General features: G+C 39.6%; 1 protein-coding gene across 3 annotated transcripts in view; it reads left to right on the forward strand.

Moving 5' to 3' along the window:
- The window catches only part of RBKS (ribokinase), a 1,304,045-nt gene that overhangs the window by 332,966 nt on the left and 951,467 nt on the right, over nt 1-19,612 (forward strand). For all 3 annotated transcript variants that reach the window (XM_044085234.1, XM_044085217.1, XM_044085225.1), the window contains exon 4: nt 2,397-2,459. In XM_044085234.1, coding sequence (XP_043941169.1) covers nt 2,397-2,459 — 63 coding nt within the window. The remainder of the gene's footprint in view (nt 1-2,396; nt 2,460-19,612) is intronic.

Raw genomic sequence — 19,612 nt, forward strand, 5'->3', positions numbered from 1 at the left:
CACTAGGTAACAGGTCCTTAATGCTCTCTGTAAGACCAAGAACACTGCATCAGTGAGCCCAGACAATATCCCAGGATGCCTTCTAAATAACATAAAGCATGACTTATCATGGCCTCTGGAATTACTATTTAACTGTAGCCTCCAAACAGGTTTTGTGCCTGATGAATGGAGAAAGTCACAGTCATCCCTTTGCACAAAGGTGAGCCATCACACCAACAGCACTACTAGATAGGCTGATCACACCAACAGCACTACTAGATAGGGGCCAAGGGTACTAGCTGCTAGTACAAGAGTCTAGGGAACTACTAAAGGGGTGGTGAATACTGCACAACATGGCTGGGCTAATATATGCCTTCGGGCAGATAGCCCAGTACCAACCTATGAACCTATCTACAGACCCTGGAAACTACAGACCTGTAAGTTTCACTTGTCTTATATGTAAAGCCATGGAGAGAATTATCATGAAGATGATCAATAGCGATATAGTAAATCTCCAGACACTGGTTCCAACCCAGTTTGGTTTCGTCAAGGACAGATCATGCACACTCAGTGTGGTGGACGTCTTTGAGGAGGTAATCAAACCAGTGGATGAGGGCAAAATCGTTCACACTGCCTACCTCAACCTGGCCAAGGCATTTGACACAATACCCCACTCAGGCATTGTTGACAAACTCACGAGGTTAGATACAGACCCGTATGTCACCCGGTGGATAGCCAACTTGCTCACAGACAGGATCCAGGAAGTTAGAATTGGAGAGTCCACCTTTACAAAGAGGCTAGTCACAACTGGAGTCCCTCAGGGATCAGTCCTTGGACTGCTCCTTTTTGGCATTTAGTTCTCAGATGTCAAGATCAATGTCAGTGGTCTCTGGCTGACTATATTTGCAGATGATTGCAAATTAGGAGCTGTTATTGAATCCCACACTGACACAAATGTTCTCCAGGAGAGGCTGACACAGACAAACAAGTGATTTCAGAGCCATGGACTAACACTAAATGCCAAGAAATGCATAATGGTATCCTTTGGAAAGTTATTCATCCCTGGTAGCTAGCATATTGACAACACACCTCTTATAGTTGACCCACTAGTCAGGGACTTAGGGACACATAGATATTAATCTAGCCTTTGACCATCATGCGTCTACAGTGGTGAGGAAATCATTCTATGTTGCACAATTTATAAACAAAGGTATGGCATCTAAGTCCAAAGAAGTCATTGTTCCACTGTATTTGGCATTTATCAGACCTGCCATTGAGTACAATGCCCCTTTTGGCATGTACCTAACCAAGTAAATCCAACAATTGGAACATCCACAGAGGTTCCTCACTAAAAGAATACATGGTGTAAGTAAAATGTCCTATGCAGACCACCTCAAGGCTCTATCCCTGTATTCTGTCTCCTACAGGCTTTTGAGGGGAGATCTATGCTGGCATAGAGAGCATTGTCAAACCCCACTCTGATGGACCTCCTGCATATCAGCAAAACAAACAGCACCAGAATTACCAATTCTGAAGACTTAAGCCTTGCCTGTGATATAAATAGGACCTGCTAGAGAGATAGGTATGTATCCCAAAGACTACCACATGTATGGAACAGGCTCCCCAACCATGTGAAGCAGATTTCCTCCCTAAACTAATTCAAGTGCAACTTGGTCAATTGGATGAGAAACCAGAAATTCATCCCTGGTATGGCACCTCTGTCTCTAATGGACACAGATAACCTGTAAATGGTTCATCTCCCAGGCCCATGTTTACACTTATCAAGGGTATCTGAACTTGTCAGATATTTGGGATGCATGGCTAGGCTTATAAAGGCCCTTGTGGTCGTTAGCCTAGTAAACACCTGTGAACCTATACAATTCTTTGAAGTCTACTTGGGGTATAAAACTACCTAAGCAAACACTTCCAAGCAAATATCCTAAACCTTCTGGACTGTCACTTACTTGGGAGTCATACCGATGTCTCCCATCATTCCTTTGTAAATTGGCTTTCCAGTCTAACCTCCTCTGATTGATTCTTATAGCTATCATGCAGTATTTTATATGCTGTACTAATTATCACCTTTTTTAACAGCATCTTCACTTTTCGATTCTTATGTAAACTCTTCCTGAGCTGATCCTTCCCATAACATTCCCTTGGCACATTATGTGTCATCATCATTCCATTCTATTTTGATTTGTAATCTTCTCCCGTGAAAGTGTGATATCGGCCCTTATCTACTTTCAAACTAATTACACTTTCCAAATTAAATAAATAGATTATAGGCAAGACTGTGGTTTTCACTAATGTAATTTAGTCACTTTATTCCTGAAAAAAGCCAAATGTATTCTATTTGTTGAAATATGTTAATGCAGTATTTCCATGTGTTGACTGCTTTTATTTATTTATTTTTCTAGATTTTGCATTTCAAACAGAGGAAGCTTCTACTGGTGTTGCCTTAATAATTGTAAATGATGAAGGTATGTATAACTGTTCATTATACTCTGCTGTCTTTCATTCAAGTATGGGACATAACGTTTTGATTTCAAAATTTTCCTAAATGTATCATTTAATTTTCTTCCAATTTTCCCATGTTTGTTACTCTACTGTGTTACATTCTAGGTACCCCTTTTTCACTGGTTAAATTCCTTATTAGGAACATAGGAAAAATACCAGAGAAGTGATCACAGGGACCATAAGAGGCCTTACCATATACACATTTTAAAAGTTCTTGCCACCCTTTACAAGTACTGAATAGTGCCACCTCCCAAATCAAGTAGAGACATACATGATATCCTGATGTAAATTTGTGGTTACCCATCCAATCATCAATAGTAGCCTTAAAGGCAGACAAAGTAATTGCTTGACCTGCAGTGATAGCATATTCTATAGGCTGGGAATATGTTGAGTTAGGAACCTAGCCCTCAAATCAGTGTTCTTGACTTGGTGTAAATTTGGTCCCTAATATGGGTGTTTACAAAGAAATAGGATGTTAAATTTGATTGGTTCTTCATTGCTCAAAAAGGGAGACACATGTCACCTTGAAGCAGCTGGTAGGCTACTCAGTATGAGGAAAGGTGTGCTAATCTCTTGAGATATTTTAAGATTTTAATGTCTTTAATTGTTTTCTTAAAACTCATCGGGGCCTTTTCAGTTGAGCCCATAGTTGGATTTGTGCATACAAAAGGGGGGGGGGGGGCATTGTATTCAATGATCGATCTGATAAAGAAGGAGCACTGTGGTAAGATGATGACTACGGATCTTGAATATATTCCCTTGAAAATTAACTGGGACATATAAAAGGATTTCCTGACTTTGGTGGAAACATGATGGTTGAATGAGAGAGTGTTGTCCACATAAGTACCCAGAATTATTATGACTATATCTGTTGAAGAGGAGTACCACTTATAAGATATGGGATGGGAAGAGCATTTTTCTGACTGTTATTATGATCTGATGTTATCCATGTCACTATTCCTCACTCTTGGGTCTTGGATCCAACTTCAGATCTGAGCCGGCAACTTTACAGACAGCTTCTAGGCTCAAGCTCCTCCAACTCCCATGATCCCTAGCTGCCCTCTTACCCCTTAGATCTCATTTGTCGCGATCAGCAGCAGACATAGGTTTCTTTGGCTTGGCTCCTGTAGTGGGATAAGTAGCGTTAGTTTTTAAATTTGTTTCCTTTATCCTTTTCTCTTAGTGTTAACTAGTGTGTTATTGTTAGAGTTTTCCTCTGTATTACTATAATGGTTTGGTCCCTCCCCTCCTGTTTTTCACTCTGGTTGTGTACTTCTGTTTTGGCACCTTTTTTCTAGCAGTAGTTGCTATAGTTTTTCTAAAGTAGTTTTTCTTTTTCTTTAATATTTTTTGGTGTAGTTTGTGGTTACTGTAGGTAGTTTATTGGGCTGTGTTTTCTGGTACCGACCTCTGCTTGATTCTCCAGTGTCTAGTTACCGTGTCCCTTCAGCTAAGTTCAGTTGTTGTACATTATGTCTGACAAGCCTGTAGGTTTTAAATGGTGCTCCTCATGCAGTCGGAAGATGCCTGTTTCCAATTCGCACGAGGAGTGCTTTTACTGTCTGGGCATCAAACACCTGGAGGTTGAATGCGTCATTTGTGCCGCATTCAACCCCAGGGCTTTGGTCGAGGACCAAAACAAACTCCTTTTGAAAGGGTTGGCTCGAGGGGGTACCTTGGCTCAGTCCCCTGCCAAGTCTGGACCCTCAGAGCCTTACTGTTCTGCCCTAGAGACAGTCAGGGGTCATTTGTCTTTGTACCCTTTGGCCTGGGCAAGTATTACATAAAATCATTCGGTGCTAGACATCATTTCCAGGGGTTATTCTGTTCCCTTTTCTCAGTTTCCTTCTCTGGCCAGGAGATACCACCCTGATGCACTACCCCATCAGAGGGATCTAGCTCAGGAAGAAGTGTTCAAGCTGCTCTGTAAGAGAGCAGTCCAAGTGATCCCCCAGGGCAACAAGAATCCGGAATTTACTCTTGCTTCTTTTTGGTGCCAAAGAAGAAGGGGGACCTGCATCCAACCCTGGACCTCAGCAAACTCAGTTTCTGTGTCAAGAAGTCCAAGCTCTGGATTGTCACTGTCCAGTCCATCATGCCTCTGTTGCACTAGGACAATTGGATGTGCTCCATGGATCTCCAGTATGCATAAATAGACAGGTGCTCCAGGAGACATCTCTGCTTTCAAGTGGGGGCCAGTCACTACCAGTTCAGGACCCTGCTCTTTGGTCTCCCCATAGCCTCCCAGGTGTTCACCAAGTGCATGGCAGTAGTCACTGCTCACCCGAGACTGCAGGGATTCCAGGTGTTTCCATACCTCGATTGGCTCCTCACAGCTCCCACAAAGCATCATCTGGCCATTGCCTCTCAATACCTACTCCAGCTTTTTGACCAGTTAGGGATTTCAGTGAATTTTCCCAAATTGAACTTGATTCTATCCCAAAATATGGAATTCATCAGGATCCAGTTGGACAGTGTGTTGGAGATTGCAGCCCTCCCTCTCCGCTGGGTACACCTCATAAGCTCTCATGTCCAATATGTTCTCTATCTGTCTCATTCCCAGGCCCATCTTATTCTCAGGGCCTTAAAGTCCATGGTGGCAGCAGTCTATCTGGTGCCATTTGCCAGGTTCTACACAAGGGTTCTAAAATAGACTCTATTTGTTCAGTGGTCCTCCCTGTCTCATCCGATGACAACCCCGATCTGTCTCACCCCGGTGTGCAGGTGTCATCTCCTTTGGTGTATCCAGTCTACCAACCTCCAAGCAGGCAGACCATTCTCTCTTCCTCTCCCCAGTGCCAAAGTGACCTTGGATGCTTCCCTGTTGGGGTGGGGAGCATTACCAGGGAAAGACAGTCCAAGGCACATGGTCATATGTGGAGACCAAACTACACATAAATGTACTGGAGATAAGAGCGGTCCTCCTCATGCCGCAAGCTTTTCAGGACTTCCTCCCTCTTGGTACCATCACTGTTCATACGGACAACATGGCTGTTGTGTGGTACATCAACAAACAAGAGGACACATGGTCATATCTGCTTTCTTGTGAGGCCAGGAGAGTATGGGAATGGGTGATGTCCTTGGGGTGCTTTCTCATTCCAATGCATATTCCTATAGAGTCCAACATGCTGGCAGACAGCTTTAACAGGACAATCCTAAGTTCTCACAAGTGGTCATTGAATCCTTTAGTGGTGAAAGAGAGCTTCCTTTCCTGGGGTCAGCTGAGCTGTGATCTGTTTCATGCCCTTCTCAACCACAAATGCAGCCAGTATTTTGCCCTGATTTCCCCCAGATGGGAAGTCCCCCAGGATGCTCTTGTCCATGAATGGCCTCCGGGTCCCTTTTATGCCTGTACTCCTATACCTCTCATTCGCAGAGTACTCCAGAAAGCTCATCGCCTCAAGGCCACCTTGATCCTCATTGCTCCCTTTTGGCCTCAGCAAGTGTGGTTTCCCCTTCTTTGGTCTCATTTGAAGTACCTGCCTTGAGTACTAGATCCCATTCTGGATCTGATTTCCCATCCCTCTCAGCATCCGATTCCCAGCCTCCAGATGCTTCATCTGATGGCATGGTTTGTCAACTTCCAGCAATCCTAAATCAGCCCAGGCTACCTTCTCCAATTAAGAACATTATCCTGGCCTCTCAGAAGGCTTCCACTAGAAAGATCTATGCCAGTAAGTGGAAATGTTTTCTATTTGGGCTAAGCAGCGCAATCTTGATCCAGCTTCAGTTTCTATTTCAGATGTATTGCTCTTCTTGTCCTTGCTGTTTCAAGACGGAGCTAGCTTCTTGATAATCAAAGTGCAGTTGGCAGCTATTTCCAACTTCCTTGTTTGTGAGGAACCTACCTTCTCCTCTTGCTTGTGTCAAACATTTTTAAAAGGGGGTTTTCTGCTCCGACCTCCGGTCAAGGATCCTTCACCTCCTTGTGACCTTTCTTTTCTGCTGCAATCTCTCACACAGAGCCCATTTGAGCCTGCTGCAATATGTGATATCAAATTTTTGTCATGGAAGATGGCTTTCCTAGTAGCTATAACTTCTGCTAAAAGAGTTTCGGAATTGCAGGCTCTTTCTATCAAACCGCCTTTCATGGTTTTTCATAAAGACAGGGTAGCCCTTTGAACTAACCCTTTGTTCATGCCTAAAGTTGCCACAGAAGGAAATCTGAACCAGTCAATCCACTTGCCAGTATTATTTCCAAATTTTGCTAATAAAGGGGAATATCTCTTGCATGTCCAAAAAGATCACGCACGTAGGACAAGGTGCATGGACCAAACCAAAACTATCAAGAGAGCAAAAAAAGGGTCCAGCATCAGAATAAGAGTTTGTAGGCTACATTTATTGTATTGTTAAAATAAAAAACAACAATTAAGCATACCGGTTTTGGCAGAACAAAATGCCTTCCTCATTGCAGTGGAATACATCAGTTCTACACACATTTATATTATTAATTAGTTAGATTGTTGCATTTCAGTTGGTCCATCCCAAAGATTCAGTTGTGTTCATTTAAACCCAGCTTAAACAAAGCTCCACGCTTGACAATCCATCCTGATTCTTTCCTATTTAAAATAGAAGGCCAGCCTACTTTGTTAGCTCTATGTCCCTGGATTTTGTCTACAATTGTAAAATTAAATTTGGCAGTGGAATTAGTTAATGTATGTTTATATAATGCATTATGAATACGTTTGGTCCTAATATCACTAAGATGTTCACTTATTCTATGTTTTACAGGTCATGATGTTTGCCCGACTTAGAACGCAGAGCAAAAACAAGTTGCCAGGTAGATAACCCAGTCACTGCCACAATTAGCAAAAGCATCTAATATCAAAAATCTGTGAGGTGTTGCTACTTGTAAATTCAGTAGTTTTATTTATATAGATGCAAAAACTGCAGTGTCCACAGGGATAGCTACCCACCAGCTTGTCCCCAAATAAGGTAGTCTGTTCAGCAGGTAAAGGATGTGAATGTTTGTAGTGAGTGAAGTATGAATTTATCGTACTGCCTCATCTATTGGAAAAAAGCATCTTGAGGGTAGTATTTCGGCTAAGTGTTCATTGGCTAATAGAATGTCCCAATGGTTCTGAATGATGTTCCTAAATTGGGAGATGTTATTGCCAAATGTAGAAACCAATCGGATATCATGTATATTACCCATGCCCTTTCCCTTGTCCCTGTGACTATGGGTTAACAATGTGTTCCTGTCCTGTTCTGTGGCAAAAGAGCTGGCCTTATCAATACATTGTTGTTGATAACCCCTATTCAAGAATCCATGAGTGAGGTCCTGTTGGCTATTGCTGCAGGCTTTCTCCAAAGAGCATATGCATTTGGTACACAAAAATTGAGACTTATGGATTTTCTGGATGATGTGTCGGGGGTGGTGGCTCGAAGCATGTAATAAACTGTTGAATTGGGGGAATTTCCTGTATACTTGAGTACGAAATGTATGATCAGACTGACGAGTAATAAGTACATCCAAAAAAGTGCTCATGATCATGGTTGAGTGTAAACTGTATTCCCCATTTGTTATCATTAAGGTATTCAACAAATTCCATCAAATAACTGACATCCCCCCTCCACACCATCCAGCAATCATCCAAATATCGTCTCCAGATATCCCTTGCATACATTAGATGTGCACAGACAATTACATTTCTACTTAGATAGGACAAAGAGGTTCTGCAGGTCTGACCAGCTGTTTGTGGCATTCTCTCTTAACAGGAAGGATCAGGCAGTTTCCAAACCAGCTACCTCCCATTGGATTTTGATTTGCATTTCCTTTGCTTATTCCTCCAAAGGCTCATCCTTACCAGGTCCAATTAGAGCTCATTCCACTAGGTCAGTGGCTATGTCATCTGCTTATCTTGCCCGTCATTCCATAGATGACATTTGTGCAGCAGCCACCTAGTCTTCTCCTTGCACCTTCATTAGCCACAATAAACTTGACAGTGTTTCCAGGAACAGGGCTTCCTTTGGCTCCACAGTTCTTTGGCATGTCCTTCCATGAGGCCACCCAAAATTCAGGGTAGCTGGGGACTCTGACCCAAGAGTGAGGAATAGTGACATGGATAACATCAGATAAAGAGTTATGTACTTATCATAACTTGGCATCTGTGTTATCCTATGTCAATATTCATCACTGTCTCTTCCTCCGTCCCCCGTCCTGTAGGATCTAGAGGATGTGGAGATGTCCTATCAGGTGGTCAAGGTCTTCCTTAGCTGCTTTCTAGCTTAGAGCAAACTCGATCTGATGGTTAGAGGGCAGCAAGAGATCATGGGTGTGGGAGGAGTTTGAGCCTAGAAGCTGCCCATAAAGTTGCCGGCTCTGATCCAAAGTCAGATCCAAGACCCAAGAGTAGTGAATAGTGACATAGAATAACACAGATGCCAAGTTATGGTAAATACATAACTCTTTTTTCACTTTTTGCATTTTGCTTGAGACTGCATTTCAGTACATAAAATACATGCATATTCCAGCCATTTTGGGAACAGTGTAGTATCAGTGGCAGGTGGATAGCAGTGCACAGCTTGCCCTGTAGTATTCATAAAGTTAGTCAGCTAGACATCTCCTTATTTCATCAGCATAAATACTGGATTGTTTTTGATAATTATCCAGAGTATCCCATTGTTGGATATACAGGATAACTGTTGTTAATGTGAAAGATGCTTCTGGACCCTGAGACCTGGGTAATAGTGAAAGTATAGTAACAGATGAAGCAGTGAGCCATTTACAGGGGTTGGCATAACTTGGGAGAAATTTTTGGAAGTGTGTAGACTGCTTTTCACCAGGGAGATCCATACGGTGGGTGGTTGATGCTAGGAGGCAATGTTTAGTATGAAGAAGAAAGCATTAATCTTAGGATCAGAATTTAAAATAAGAAGGTTAGTTGCTGTAAAGAGAAGTGTTTCCCTCTTTAAGTGGCACCACAAGTGGAATACATTTTTGCTTTGTGAAAGTGCCCTTAATTTGGGGTTCAAGGTTATCAGTAATGTTGCTGATTTGCTGAGTGTTCGGTCCACTGTGATTTAGGGATAACTTATGTTGATAATAAACACATCTATAAATTGTGCCTGCTCAGCTAAATCATCATCTTTGCTGCCTACCTATGGGCTGAAGATTTTTCTTTAAAAAACCTTTACCTCTGGGCTGAAGATTTTTTTTTTAAATACTTTTATTAAATTTTCGCTAAAGACACAGGCATATATGCATTAATAGAGAAGAAAACAAACCATATGAACATTTTTTTTTCATTTATATACATTCTATATTTTATGTGTTTTCTTTATAACAATTGTCATTCAGTCTAACATTACATAAATTGCTCAATTCTGGCCTTTCCTTAAACTTCACTCCTCCTCACTAGCATTATTTTGCATGTGTTGTCCTCAGAAATTCCATTTATTTCGATGTAATTTATTCCTTCCCTTTACTAATGATCCCACTTCCATTTTTTTTATCTGTTTTACAATTTTCTTGTACTTTACATTACATTTGGTTTACAGTTTGATTTGCATTTTGGCAGCCAATACAATTAAACTATGTGTAGGCGATTCAAAGTCTGTGTCCCAGATCAAAAGAACCATTTCCTTAGTTACAGCCATTTGCTCTACTAATATTTCTAACAAAGTACTTTGTAAGGAATTTTGTTGCATATGTGGGAGCCTAACGTATGTCTTTCTGTTGTTCCTTTGTAAATTGCCTTTCCAGTCTCTCTCTTCCCAATCTTTTCTAACCTCCTCTGATTGATTTAGAAAGTCAACATGCACTATTTTATATGCCCTACTAATTATCCCTTTTTAACAGCAGTTCCATTCTAGATGTGACTAAAACTCTACCAGAGCAGACCTATCAGTTAGGACTCCCTGTCTTATTCTCTTTGTGTATTCCCTGATATCAGTCCCTGGTAAGGAAGACGGTCTCTAACTTGCAGTGCAAATTTCTGCTTGGCCAAATCCAACTCTTGCTCTGACTATTTTGGTTCCTTTTCCAGTTTTCCTCAGTGAATTCCAGTTCCCTCTTGCCTATTCTATGTACCCCTACTTGCTGTTAACCAATTAGCAATAGCCCCTTTTAACATTCCCATTTTGGCTTAGATTTTAGAATACTTTCTGCAGGTTTATTAATATAATATTCTGTATGATTGTTGTTATTCTTAAGGGTCTGCATCCAAAATCCTACTCTCTCTTTATTTATTGACTTCATCTCCTGTTTCACCATCAACCCTTTCCATTTTGATCTATAACTTTCTGCTTGTTATTTATATGACCCTCAGATGAGTAGCTCTGAAATATCTATTCAAATCAGGTAATCCTAAATCACCTTGTTCTATTTGGAGGATCACATTTTTCCCATTAACTTTTGCCCTCTTCCCCTGAGACAAATTCCTTCAAATGTTTATTAATTATTGTCCACAACTTCTCTGCTTGATAAAAATATGCCTGACCTGTATGTAAAACTAAAGGGACTAAAGCATTTTCAGTGCTTGTATGTTACTGTCCATATCCATAATCAAGTTCTTCAGTTTCTCAGTTTTTATATTATCTTTTGTTTAGTCTATCCCCACATATCCTTTGCTGTCATATCAAAAGCCTTTTTAATTCATACTCCTAAATACTTGATCTTAACGTGTCCCATTAATATGGGTATTGCTGAACCAATTTGTGTGTGGGAACATAATTTACGGCTATAACCTATGTTTTATCTTCATCATTTGAAGCTGTTTGAAAATGTTCCAAAACACCAAAATGTCCTTTTCTGGATTTATCAAACACAAAATAATATCTGCAAATCACACCAACTTTTCTTGGTTACCAAAACCAGTAATATCTTAGAATTTCTGAGGCCTTTATTTTCTTTGCCAGTGGCTCTAAATATAAAGAAAATAGCAAAGGGGAAAGAGGACTCTCCTGCCTTCTTCCTCTGTTCAGACATAACTTATCAGAGAGGAACCCTCTCCTAATTAACCTTATTATTATGCCAGGGAATGCAAATGATTCCATTGGCCTTCTCATAAAATCCCTGCTTACTCTGTTGAATGCTTTTTCTGCATCATGGCCCACCAACAACAGCTGTATTTTCTTGCATTCTGCTTTTTTTCTTGATCATCATTGGTCTATTAATGTTGTCAAATGTTTGCCTCCCTTCCACAAAACCACATTGATCCATATTTATAAATTTTTGCCAACACCTTTGTCATTCACTTAGACATAAACACTTTATAATCATGGTTTAAAATGAAAATGGGTCTATATGAATGTTTAGCCTATTTGGAGAATACATCCATTAACACTTTCTTCCAAGATGCTGGTGCTTTCCTCCTTTTAAAATGCTATTAAACAAACCTTCCAGATTGTTATCACTTTCTTCCCACCTAACTTCCCAAGTTTAGCAGGAATACGATCTGTTCCTGGAGAGGTCATTAAACATTGGTTATACACCACCATTTGTATCTCATCTCCTCCTGTCTTAACTATTAGTTGTTGAACCACATATTCCTTTAACCTTGCCATAATTAAGTCTACTGCAAATGCTTCCATTTGTACACTTTCTTGATTTCTACATTGCTGTGCTTTATACTAGGCTAAAGAAATTTTGATTATGACAAATATTTTTTCCTTGATTTGGATGATAAGAGTTGGGGCAATGGAAAGCTGTATGAATCAGTGAGTTTATAGTGGACCAATGTTTTTACATATTATTATGAACTGATCATTTAATATCCAGAAAAAACAATATAGTGGACTACCCTGTAGGTGTGCATTGGTCCTTGGTAAACAGATGCAAGGACTAAAGGGTTTCATTGGAACAGTTGGTGGCAATTCCACAGCCATACTTTTAATACTTTTATAGTTCTGGCACTGAACCTTCTGAACAGGTTGAAAATAGTTTGTACGTCTATTAAAATCGTAGGATGCATCATGGTACCCTTTTCGACTTCATTGACCTACTGAAAAAATGTTATTGAAGGAATAAGTATTTCATCTATAAAGAACTTTTCCCATAAACCAGTTCCATTGTTATTGAAGGTCCCAGATATTCAATGTCTGATTAGTGACTCATGTGCTGGAGGAGTTGGGGGGGGGGGGTGGTGAAGAGGTGAAGCTTGTATGATTCTCAAAGGGAATGGTTGGGAAATGCATACCTACAGTACAAATTCCAGACAAAAGTCTTAGTGCAGACTAAACATTGTCAGAGGTGTTTGGTTTTAAGAGAACAGATCCATTGCTGGAGCACCTCTTGTGAAACTGGTACATGCTATCCTTGAGACTTTGTGGGCATGTGCAGTGGGAATTGCTAGGACTCAAGACAGAAACACTGATTTCCTAAAGTGAACAATGGCAGCACTATTGCTACTTGACATTAACCCCAGAGAAATGAATGGTCCATAAGGCTGTCACATCTTGAAGAATGAAAGGCTTAATTGGGCAAAGCAGAAGGACTGCTTAATGGTCAGACAAGGGATTAGAAAAGAGTAAGTTCTGGCTTATTGGTAGATGTATGTGCAGGAGAATGACTGATTTCTTTTTTAAAAAGTAATGCAGTTATGTCAGTCCATCATTGTAGCAAATTGCAGTATGCAGCGATATGATTATAACTGTGTTCATGGTTTTGCCTAATAGTTAGTGCAGATGGTTAAGCTGTAATGTCAGCTGTAATGAGTTGATTCTTATAGTCAAGGTACAAGGCATGATACCTTCTACCTCTGTTTGTCTACTGTATGACTCTGGTAAGACACTTGATCAAACAGTTCTCCTGGCTTGCCCCTGAGAAGGGACACTTATGTTCAGTGGGGTTGCCTAGTTAACAAATGTATTAAAAAAGTAACCAGTTAAGTGTACCATTATCCAGGCCACAAAGGCACAGGAGGGTATATATCTAGCTGTCTGTCTATATAGATAGATATATATCTATCTATATATAGATATTTATTTATGTACATATACATATATACATTCTGCATAAATATAAACTATATATTTTATATATACAGACAGACAGCTATATATATATATATATATATATATATATATATATATATATATATATATATATAAATGGTTCTACCTGACATAATCGACACGCCAGAAGACCGACAACACAATCACCGAAACCACATAACCGACAGTGCAAAAACACGAAACCCCACATGCCCGACCACGAAATAACCGACGGTACACAAACACGAAACCTCATACACTGCACACACCACAATCACAACAATCAACAAAGAAAACACATTCCCTGTTCAAAAACCACACACACAACACAAGCACACCAAAATCCCTACAAACCCACACTAAATCTCACATACACAACTATCTACAACCCTAACCCAAACCCTAACCCTAAGGTCCGTCACTATCGTGATACTCAGCTAACCCGGCCCTAACCCTAACTCACTTAACCCGCCCCTAACCCAAACACAATCACTACCGCACACTGACCTGACCCGCTCCCTAACCCTTACTCACTTAACCCGCCCTAACCCAAACACAATCACTACCGACACTTACCTGACCCGCTCCCTAACCCTAACTCACTTAACCCGCCCCTAACCCAAACACAATCACTACCGCACACTTACCTGACCCGCTCCCTAAGCCTAACTCACTTAACCCGCCCCTAACCCAAACACAATCACTACCACACACTTACCTAACCCGCGCACTGACCCTAACTCACTTAACCCACCCCTATCCCCACACACCATCAATATCCACACTTACCTTACTCGCACCCAAACGTCCGTCACTACCGCATACTTACACAGCCTTTTCCCATGTCGGCATCCTCGGCATCGGTGTTTTCATCCGTTGCGTCGGTCTTCTGAATTGTCGATCTTCTGGGCCTCGCGATTCGCTTGTTGGTCTTCTGGCGTTTCAACTAACTCAGGTAGACCCATATAAATATATATATGTATATATATATGTATATATATATATATAGAGAGAGAGAGAAAGAAAGGATCACTTAAATTGGTTGACTAGTGTGTGTGCATAATATGACTGACAGAAAAACTGCTGACTTTTGGTGCAAGACCACTGTAATACCAGAGTTGGTGAATATACCCTTTCCCCAGTGTTGTGTGATTTTGGAGTTTGTATATTAAAGTAGCAGGGGATGTGGGACCTCCTTTCAAAATACATTGCTTTTTATTTGCATGCTCTGATGGTACATCTCGGAGCATACACAGTCTTTTTTATTTCAAAAGTTTTTATGTTTTTTTTTTTTTTTTTGCTTGTTGATCTGAAGTTTAGATTATCTTCAGTAGGTCTCTCTCTCTCACTCTATGTATATGTATATATATATATATATATATATATATATATATATATATATAGATCACTATCAAAAGATTGAGTTTTCAGAAACTCGAAATTCATATGATGGAGACCATATGATCAAGTTTCTCAAAACTCGACCATCCAAAAAAATAAATAAACACAAAATTCTAACTTTATGTTTTTGCAGGGGGGCAGAGCCCCCCTTGCCCCCTGCAAATTAAACATACCAACTCTAGATCGCATTACAGTGAGGGAAAGGATCAATTTCCCATTCCTTACTGTATCGCGATCTCCATTCAAAACCTTCGTGTTTTCGGAAACTTGATCATATGGTCTCCATCATATGAATTTCGAGTTTCTCAAAACTAGATCATCTGATAGGAATCCAGATATATATGTGTGTGTTTATGTATATATGTGTAATATATATATATATATATATATATATATATATATATATATATATATATATATATATATATATATGGTTCCCTATCAGAAGCCTGAAACACTATAAGCCTGAAAATTAAAATCCTGAAACCAAAAGCCTGAAAACTCAAAATCCTGAAAACCCAAAATCCTGAAACTCAAAATCCTGAAAACACAAAATAGACATACTGACGTCATTGTGGCTTTGCTATTGTTAGCCCTGTGGTGTTAGGTCATGCGTTGGGTTCAGGTAAGTGTGTGGTTGGTTTTATGTTAGGGTTAGGGTTAGGGGCGGTTTAAGTGAGTTAGGGTTAGGGCGCAGGTTAGGCATGTATGCAATAGTGACAAAAATTAGGGTTAGGGGCGGTTTAAGTGAGTTAGGGTTAGGGCACGGATCAGGTGAGTGTGCGATAGTGATGGACCTTAGGGTTAGGGTTAGGGTCAGGGTCAGTCGGTAGATATTAGTGTCTTTATCTTGGCATATTAGCATTATTTATGTTTTCAGGATTTTGAGTTATCAGGCTTTTGGTTTCAGGATTTTGATTTTCAGGCTTATAGTGTTTCAGGCTTCTGACAGGGAACCATATATATATATATATATATATATATATATATATATATATATATATATATATAAACTGCTTAAGAGTAGACAATTAATCAACATGCTTTTGGGGATTCAAAGTACTTGGAGAAAAAACACACAGAGTCAGGGGAAACCCTGCAAATTCCACACACCCACTGACTGGAAGTTAAGACTGGGCCCTGGACCCTGGAGCTCTTAACACTGAGCCACCATGCTGCCCATGGCATGGAAATTTGATATCTATGGAGAGGATAAGTGAAAGTGAGCCATTGAATTTGATACTTTGAAGCAACTGAAGAGTATAGGTTAATATTTTTAAATAATAGCTGCTGTATTAATACCATTGTGTAACCTATATTCATGGTGGATCTTTGTAGTTTATTTCCTAGCAGATGGCTCATAATCATAAGCATCAGTGAACAGTAAATAGCACATTATATTCTTCTTTTAATTTATACAGCCAGTATAGTTAACTACCAGTAATTGTAAAACTCCTATCACATCAATGTTAACTTCTGTTAAAGAAACTAGACAAATGTCACTATTCATCTTAACATTATTCCAGTCAAGTCATGCCTTTATGTTCTCCTTTACCTGTCACACTCCTTTTTGCCTATTTCATCTATTTTAGTATTTGCTTTCCCCTTTCTGTATTCGGGTCTATATTAGAACATCGAAGTTTCACAGCTTCGAATGTTCTAATATCGACCCCTGTTCAGTGAACGCTGAAAATAGCGAAGCTGCGGAACACCGAATTTCTTCCTAGGGAAGGAATTCGGTTGGCTGTTCCTGTGGCTTCGCTATGTTCAGCACTGTGGTGGAAAGTTACAGTTCGGGATCAGGTATGTGTGCGATTGTGAAGACGTGAGGGTTAGGGCACAGGGTAGGTGAGTTAGGGTTAGGGCGCGGGTCAGGTAAGTGTGCAATTGTGTGGGTGTGAGGGTTAGGGCAGGGTAGGTGAGTTAGGGTTAGAGCGCTGGTGAGTGTGCGATAGTGACGGACCTTAGGGTTAGGGTTAGGGTTTGGGTTAAGGTAAGTGGATAGCTAGTTGTGTGTGTACAGTTTAGTCTAGGGTTAGATGTAGGATTTTAGGTGTATGTGTGTGGATTGCTGTTTATTTGGTGTATTTGTGTTGTGTGTATGTGTGCCGGAACAGCAAATTTTTTCCCTTAGAAAAAATTTGCTGTTCTGCATGTTCGATGTTGTCAGCGTTTGCTGAATAGGGGTCGATATTAGAACATTCGACATTTTAAAAATTCGATGTTCTAATATAGACCCTCTCTATTCACCTCTCATTCCTAATTTTTCCTCTTCTGTCATACACTTTACCTGTTTTACCTTTGCCATCCAATGTGCCCATCTTTTTATAGCAATTTACCTACCCCTTATTTCCTCCTTCTTTAATCTTGTTCATTATTGCTACCACTTCCTCCATCTTTGGCTTTTGTTTTGTCATCCATTTTTTTTTTCATTATTGCTTTTTTTGCCACTAATTGGAACATAACTTACATAAACCGTTTTAGTTTCTCCTCATTTATTTTATATGCTGATATTATTGTAAAAGATCTCCACACTTCTTGTAAATTTTGGATATCCTGAACTGGGTTAGTCAAGTATATTATTACACTTTCTGCAAACATTGCCAGTTTTTGCTCTGCCCCCAGTCCCTCCCAGCCCCTTATATCCAGTCTCTGTCTGTCTCTTTAATGTTAAGGATTTTAAATAAAGGACAGAAAGTAATGGGGATAGGGGTTATCCATGCCTTGTTCTCTTTCTGTCTTAAATTTCTTAGTAGCTCAAGTGTTAATTTGAAGTACCATCTTGGAATCATTGTATATCTCTTGTAGCATTACAGTGAATTTCTTCAGGAAACCCATCTTATAAATACCATCCACAGATATCTTCAGCATACTCTGTCAAATGCTTTTTCTGCATCCAATTCTAGCATCACTGAAGACCTTTTGTTCTACTCTGCTTCATAATGTATCATATTCATTTTTATTATATTGTCAAATATTTGCCTGTTTTTTTACAAAACCACACTGATCCATATCTGTTATAATTGGGAGTGTTTTGGTCAACCTGTTTGCTAAGGTAGCTGTAAATAAGTTACACTTATGATTTAACATTGATATTGGACAATATGACTCTAGATTTGTTGTATCATTTCCTTTCAGAATTGTTGCAGCTTTCCTCCACATTCCAGGGATCTTTTTCCTTTGCCGTATTCTGTTATACAAGATATGCCATGTTGCTAATATTTTTGTCATATTTCTGTTCGATAATCTGTTGTTGCTAACCTATCCCATTTTGATGACCCCCCCTACCCTCGCAAAAGATGCCTTATGTTGCTTAATCTCCTTTTCCATTCTGGGTTTTATTAACTCCTCCTCCCTGTGTTATTGTTGGGATTCTCAGCCCTTTCATAAATCCCTCCAATTTACTCTCCCATCATGCCTCTTCTTTTTGTCTCTTATGTAACCTCTGATAATATCCAATGAATATTGTGCTTATTTTCTCAGGCTTTCTGCATACTTTACTGGTTATTATATGTTTCATCTAACTAATACCCCTCTCCACTCTTTGCTGTCTTAACCTACTTGCCAGTGCTTTCTGAAGTCTAGGAGTATTGTCACAATATCTTTGCTGGAGAGCCTCCTGTTTTCTTTGTACCATTCTCTTCCATTTAGATTTGTTTTATTTTACAATTTGTTTACCAGGCAAGTGAGCTGGTATATTGACCATTTTCAGTCACGACCTGGGTATAAGACATTTGTAAAGTCAAAATATGCAGTGCAGATCAAACAAATATGCAAACAAATGCAAATGTTCAAAACAGACGTACTCGATTAACACAGGGTTATGTTGACATACAGCAGGCGTAGTACAGGTTGAGGCTCATGCTGATATGCATGTTCTATACACAGAGTGCAAATACATATTTTACACAAATATACATACATTATACAATGACATTCAAGTCAATAGGATGCTGTACAGAAAATCTGTGACTGAGAAAGAAGACTAGTTTTGAAATGTAATACAGTCAGACAGTATCTTGGAAGTAAGAGCATTTGGTGTCCTTATAAAGGTTATCTTTCAGTAACTTTTTATTACTAGAGTATCATTTTGATTTACTTCATGTGTAATACGGTTCCAAAGAACAGGGCCTAATCTGGAAAATGTTTTTTCGCCAATAGCTTTTTTGAATCTTTGTCTAGATAGTACTAGAATATTGATTTGGTTGCCCTGAGTGAGTAGTTTTGGTCACTGGGTGGGAGTTTTCTTTTCAGAGGCAGGCAGTAACCCTCTTGAAGAATTTAAAATACTAGTATCCATAGTAAAAGATTAGCTTTTGTTTGCTACAGGGAGACAGTAGAGTTTGCCCAGGAGGTTGCAATGATTTGTATTTTGACTGGCAAGGTGAGCACACCTGTATATTTTTATTTTCCAACTGCTCCAACTCTTTTTTGTTCACATCACGTGTCCCTCTTAAGTTGAAATTTGTCCATCTTTTTTTTGCTTATATTTCGTAAACCAACCCCATTCCCTCATTATCATCTACAATCCCTTTGCATTTCCTCTTTTATTTTCCCTTCAGTACATTCCTCTAATCTGTTATCTTCCTCCAACAATTTTCCAAATGCCTCATTTGTTGTAGAATGTAGGTTAACATCTTTAATATAATAATGTAGATTCAAACAGTGATCTCATTAGGCTATCAAGAAAAGCTGAAATATGGAATGTGGCAAATGAACAGGCAGAGATGATAGGATGACCACTATTGCCTGTTTTTGGATATTGGGAAGCAGGTAAAAA

The sequence above is a fragment of the Protopterus annectens genome, chromosome 1.part1 (assembly GCF_019279795.1).
Source record: "Protopterus annectens isolate FY-2018-M chromosome 1.part1, PAN1.0, whole genome shotgun sequence".
Classification (NCBI taxonomy): Eukaryota; Metazoa; Chordata; order Ceratodontiformes; family Protopteridae; genus Protopterus; species Protopterus annectens.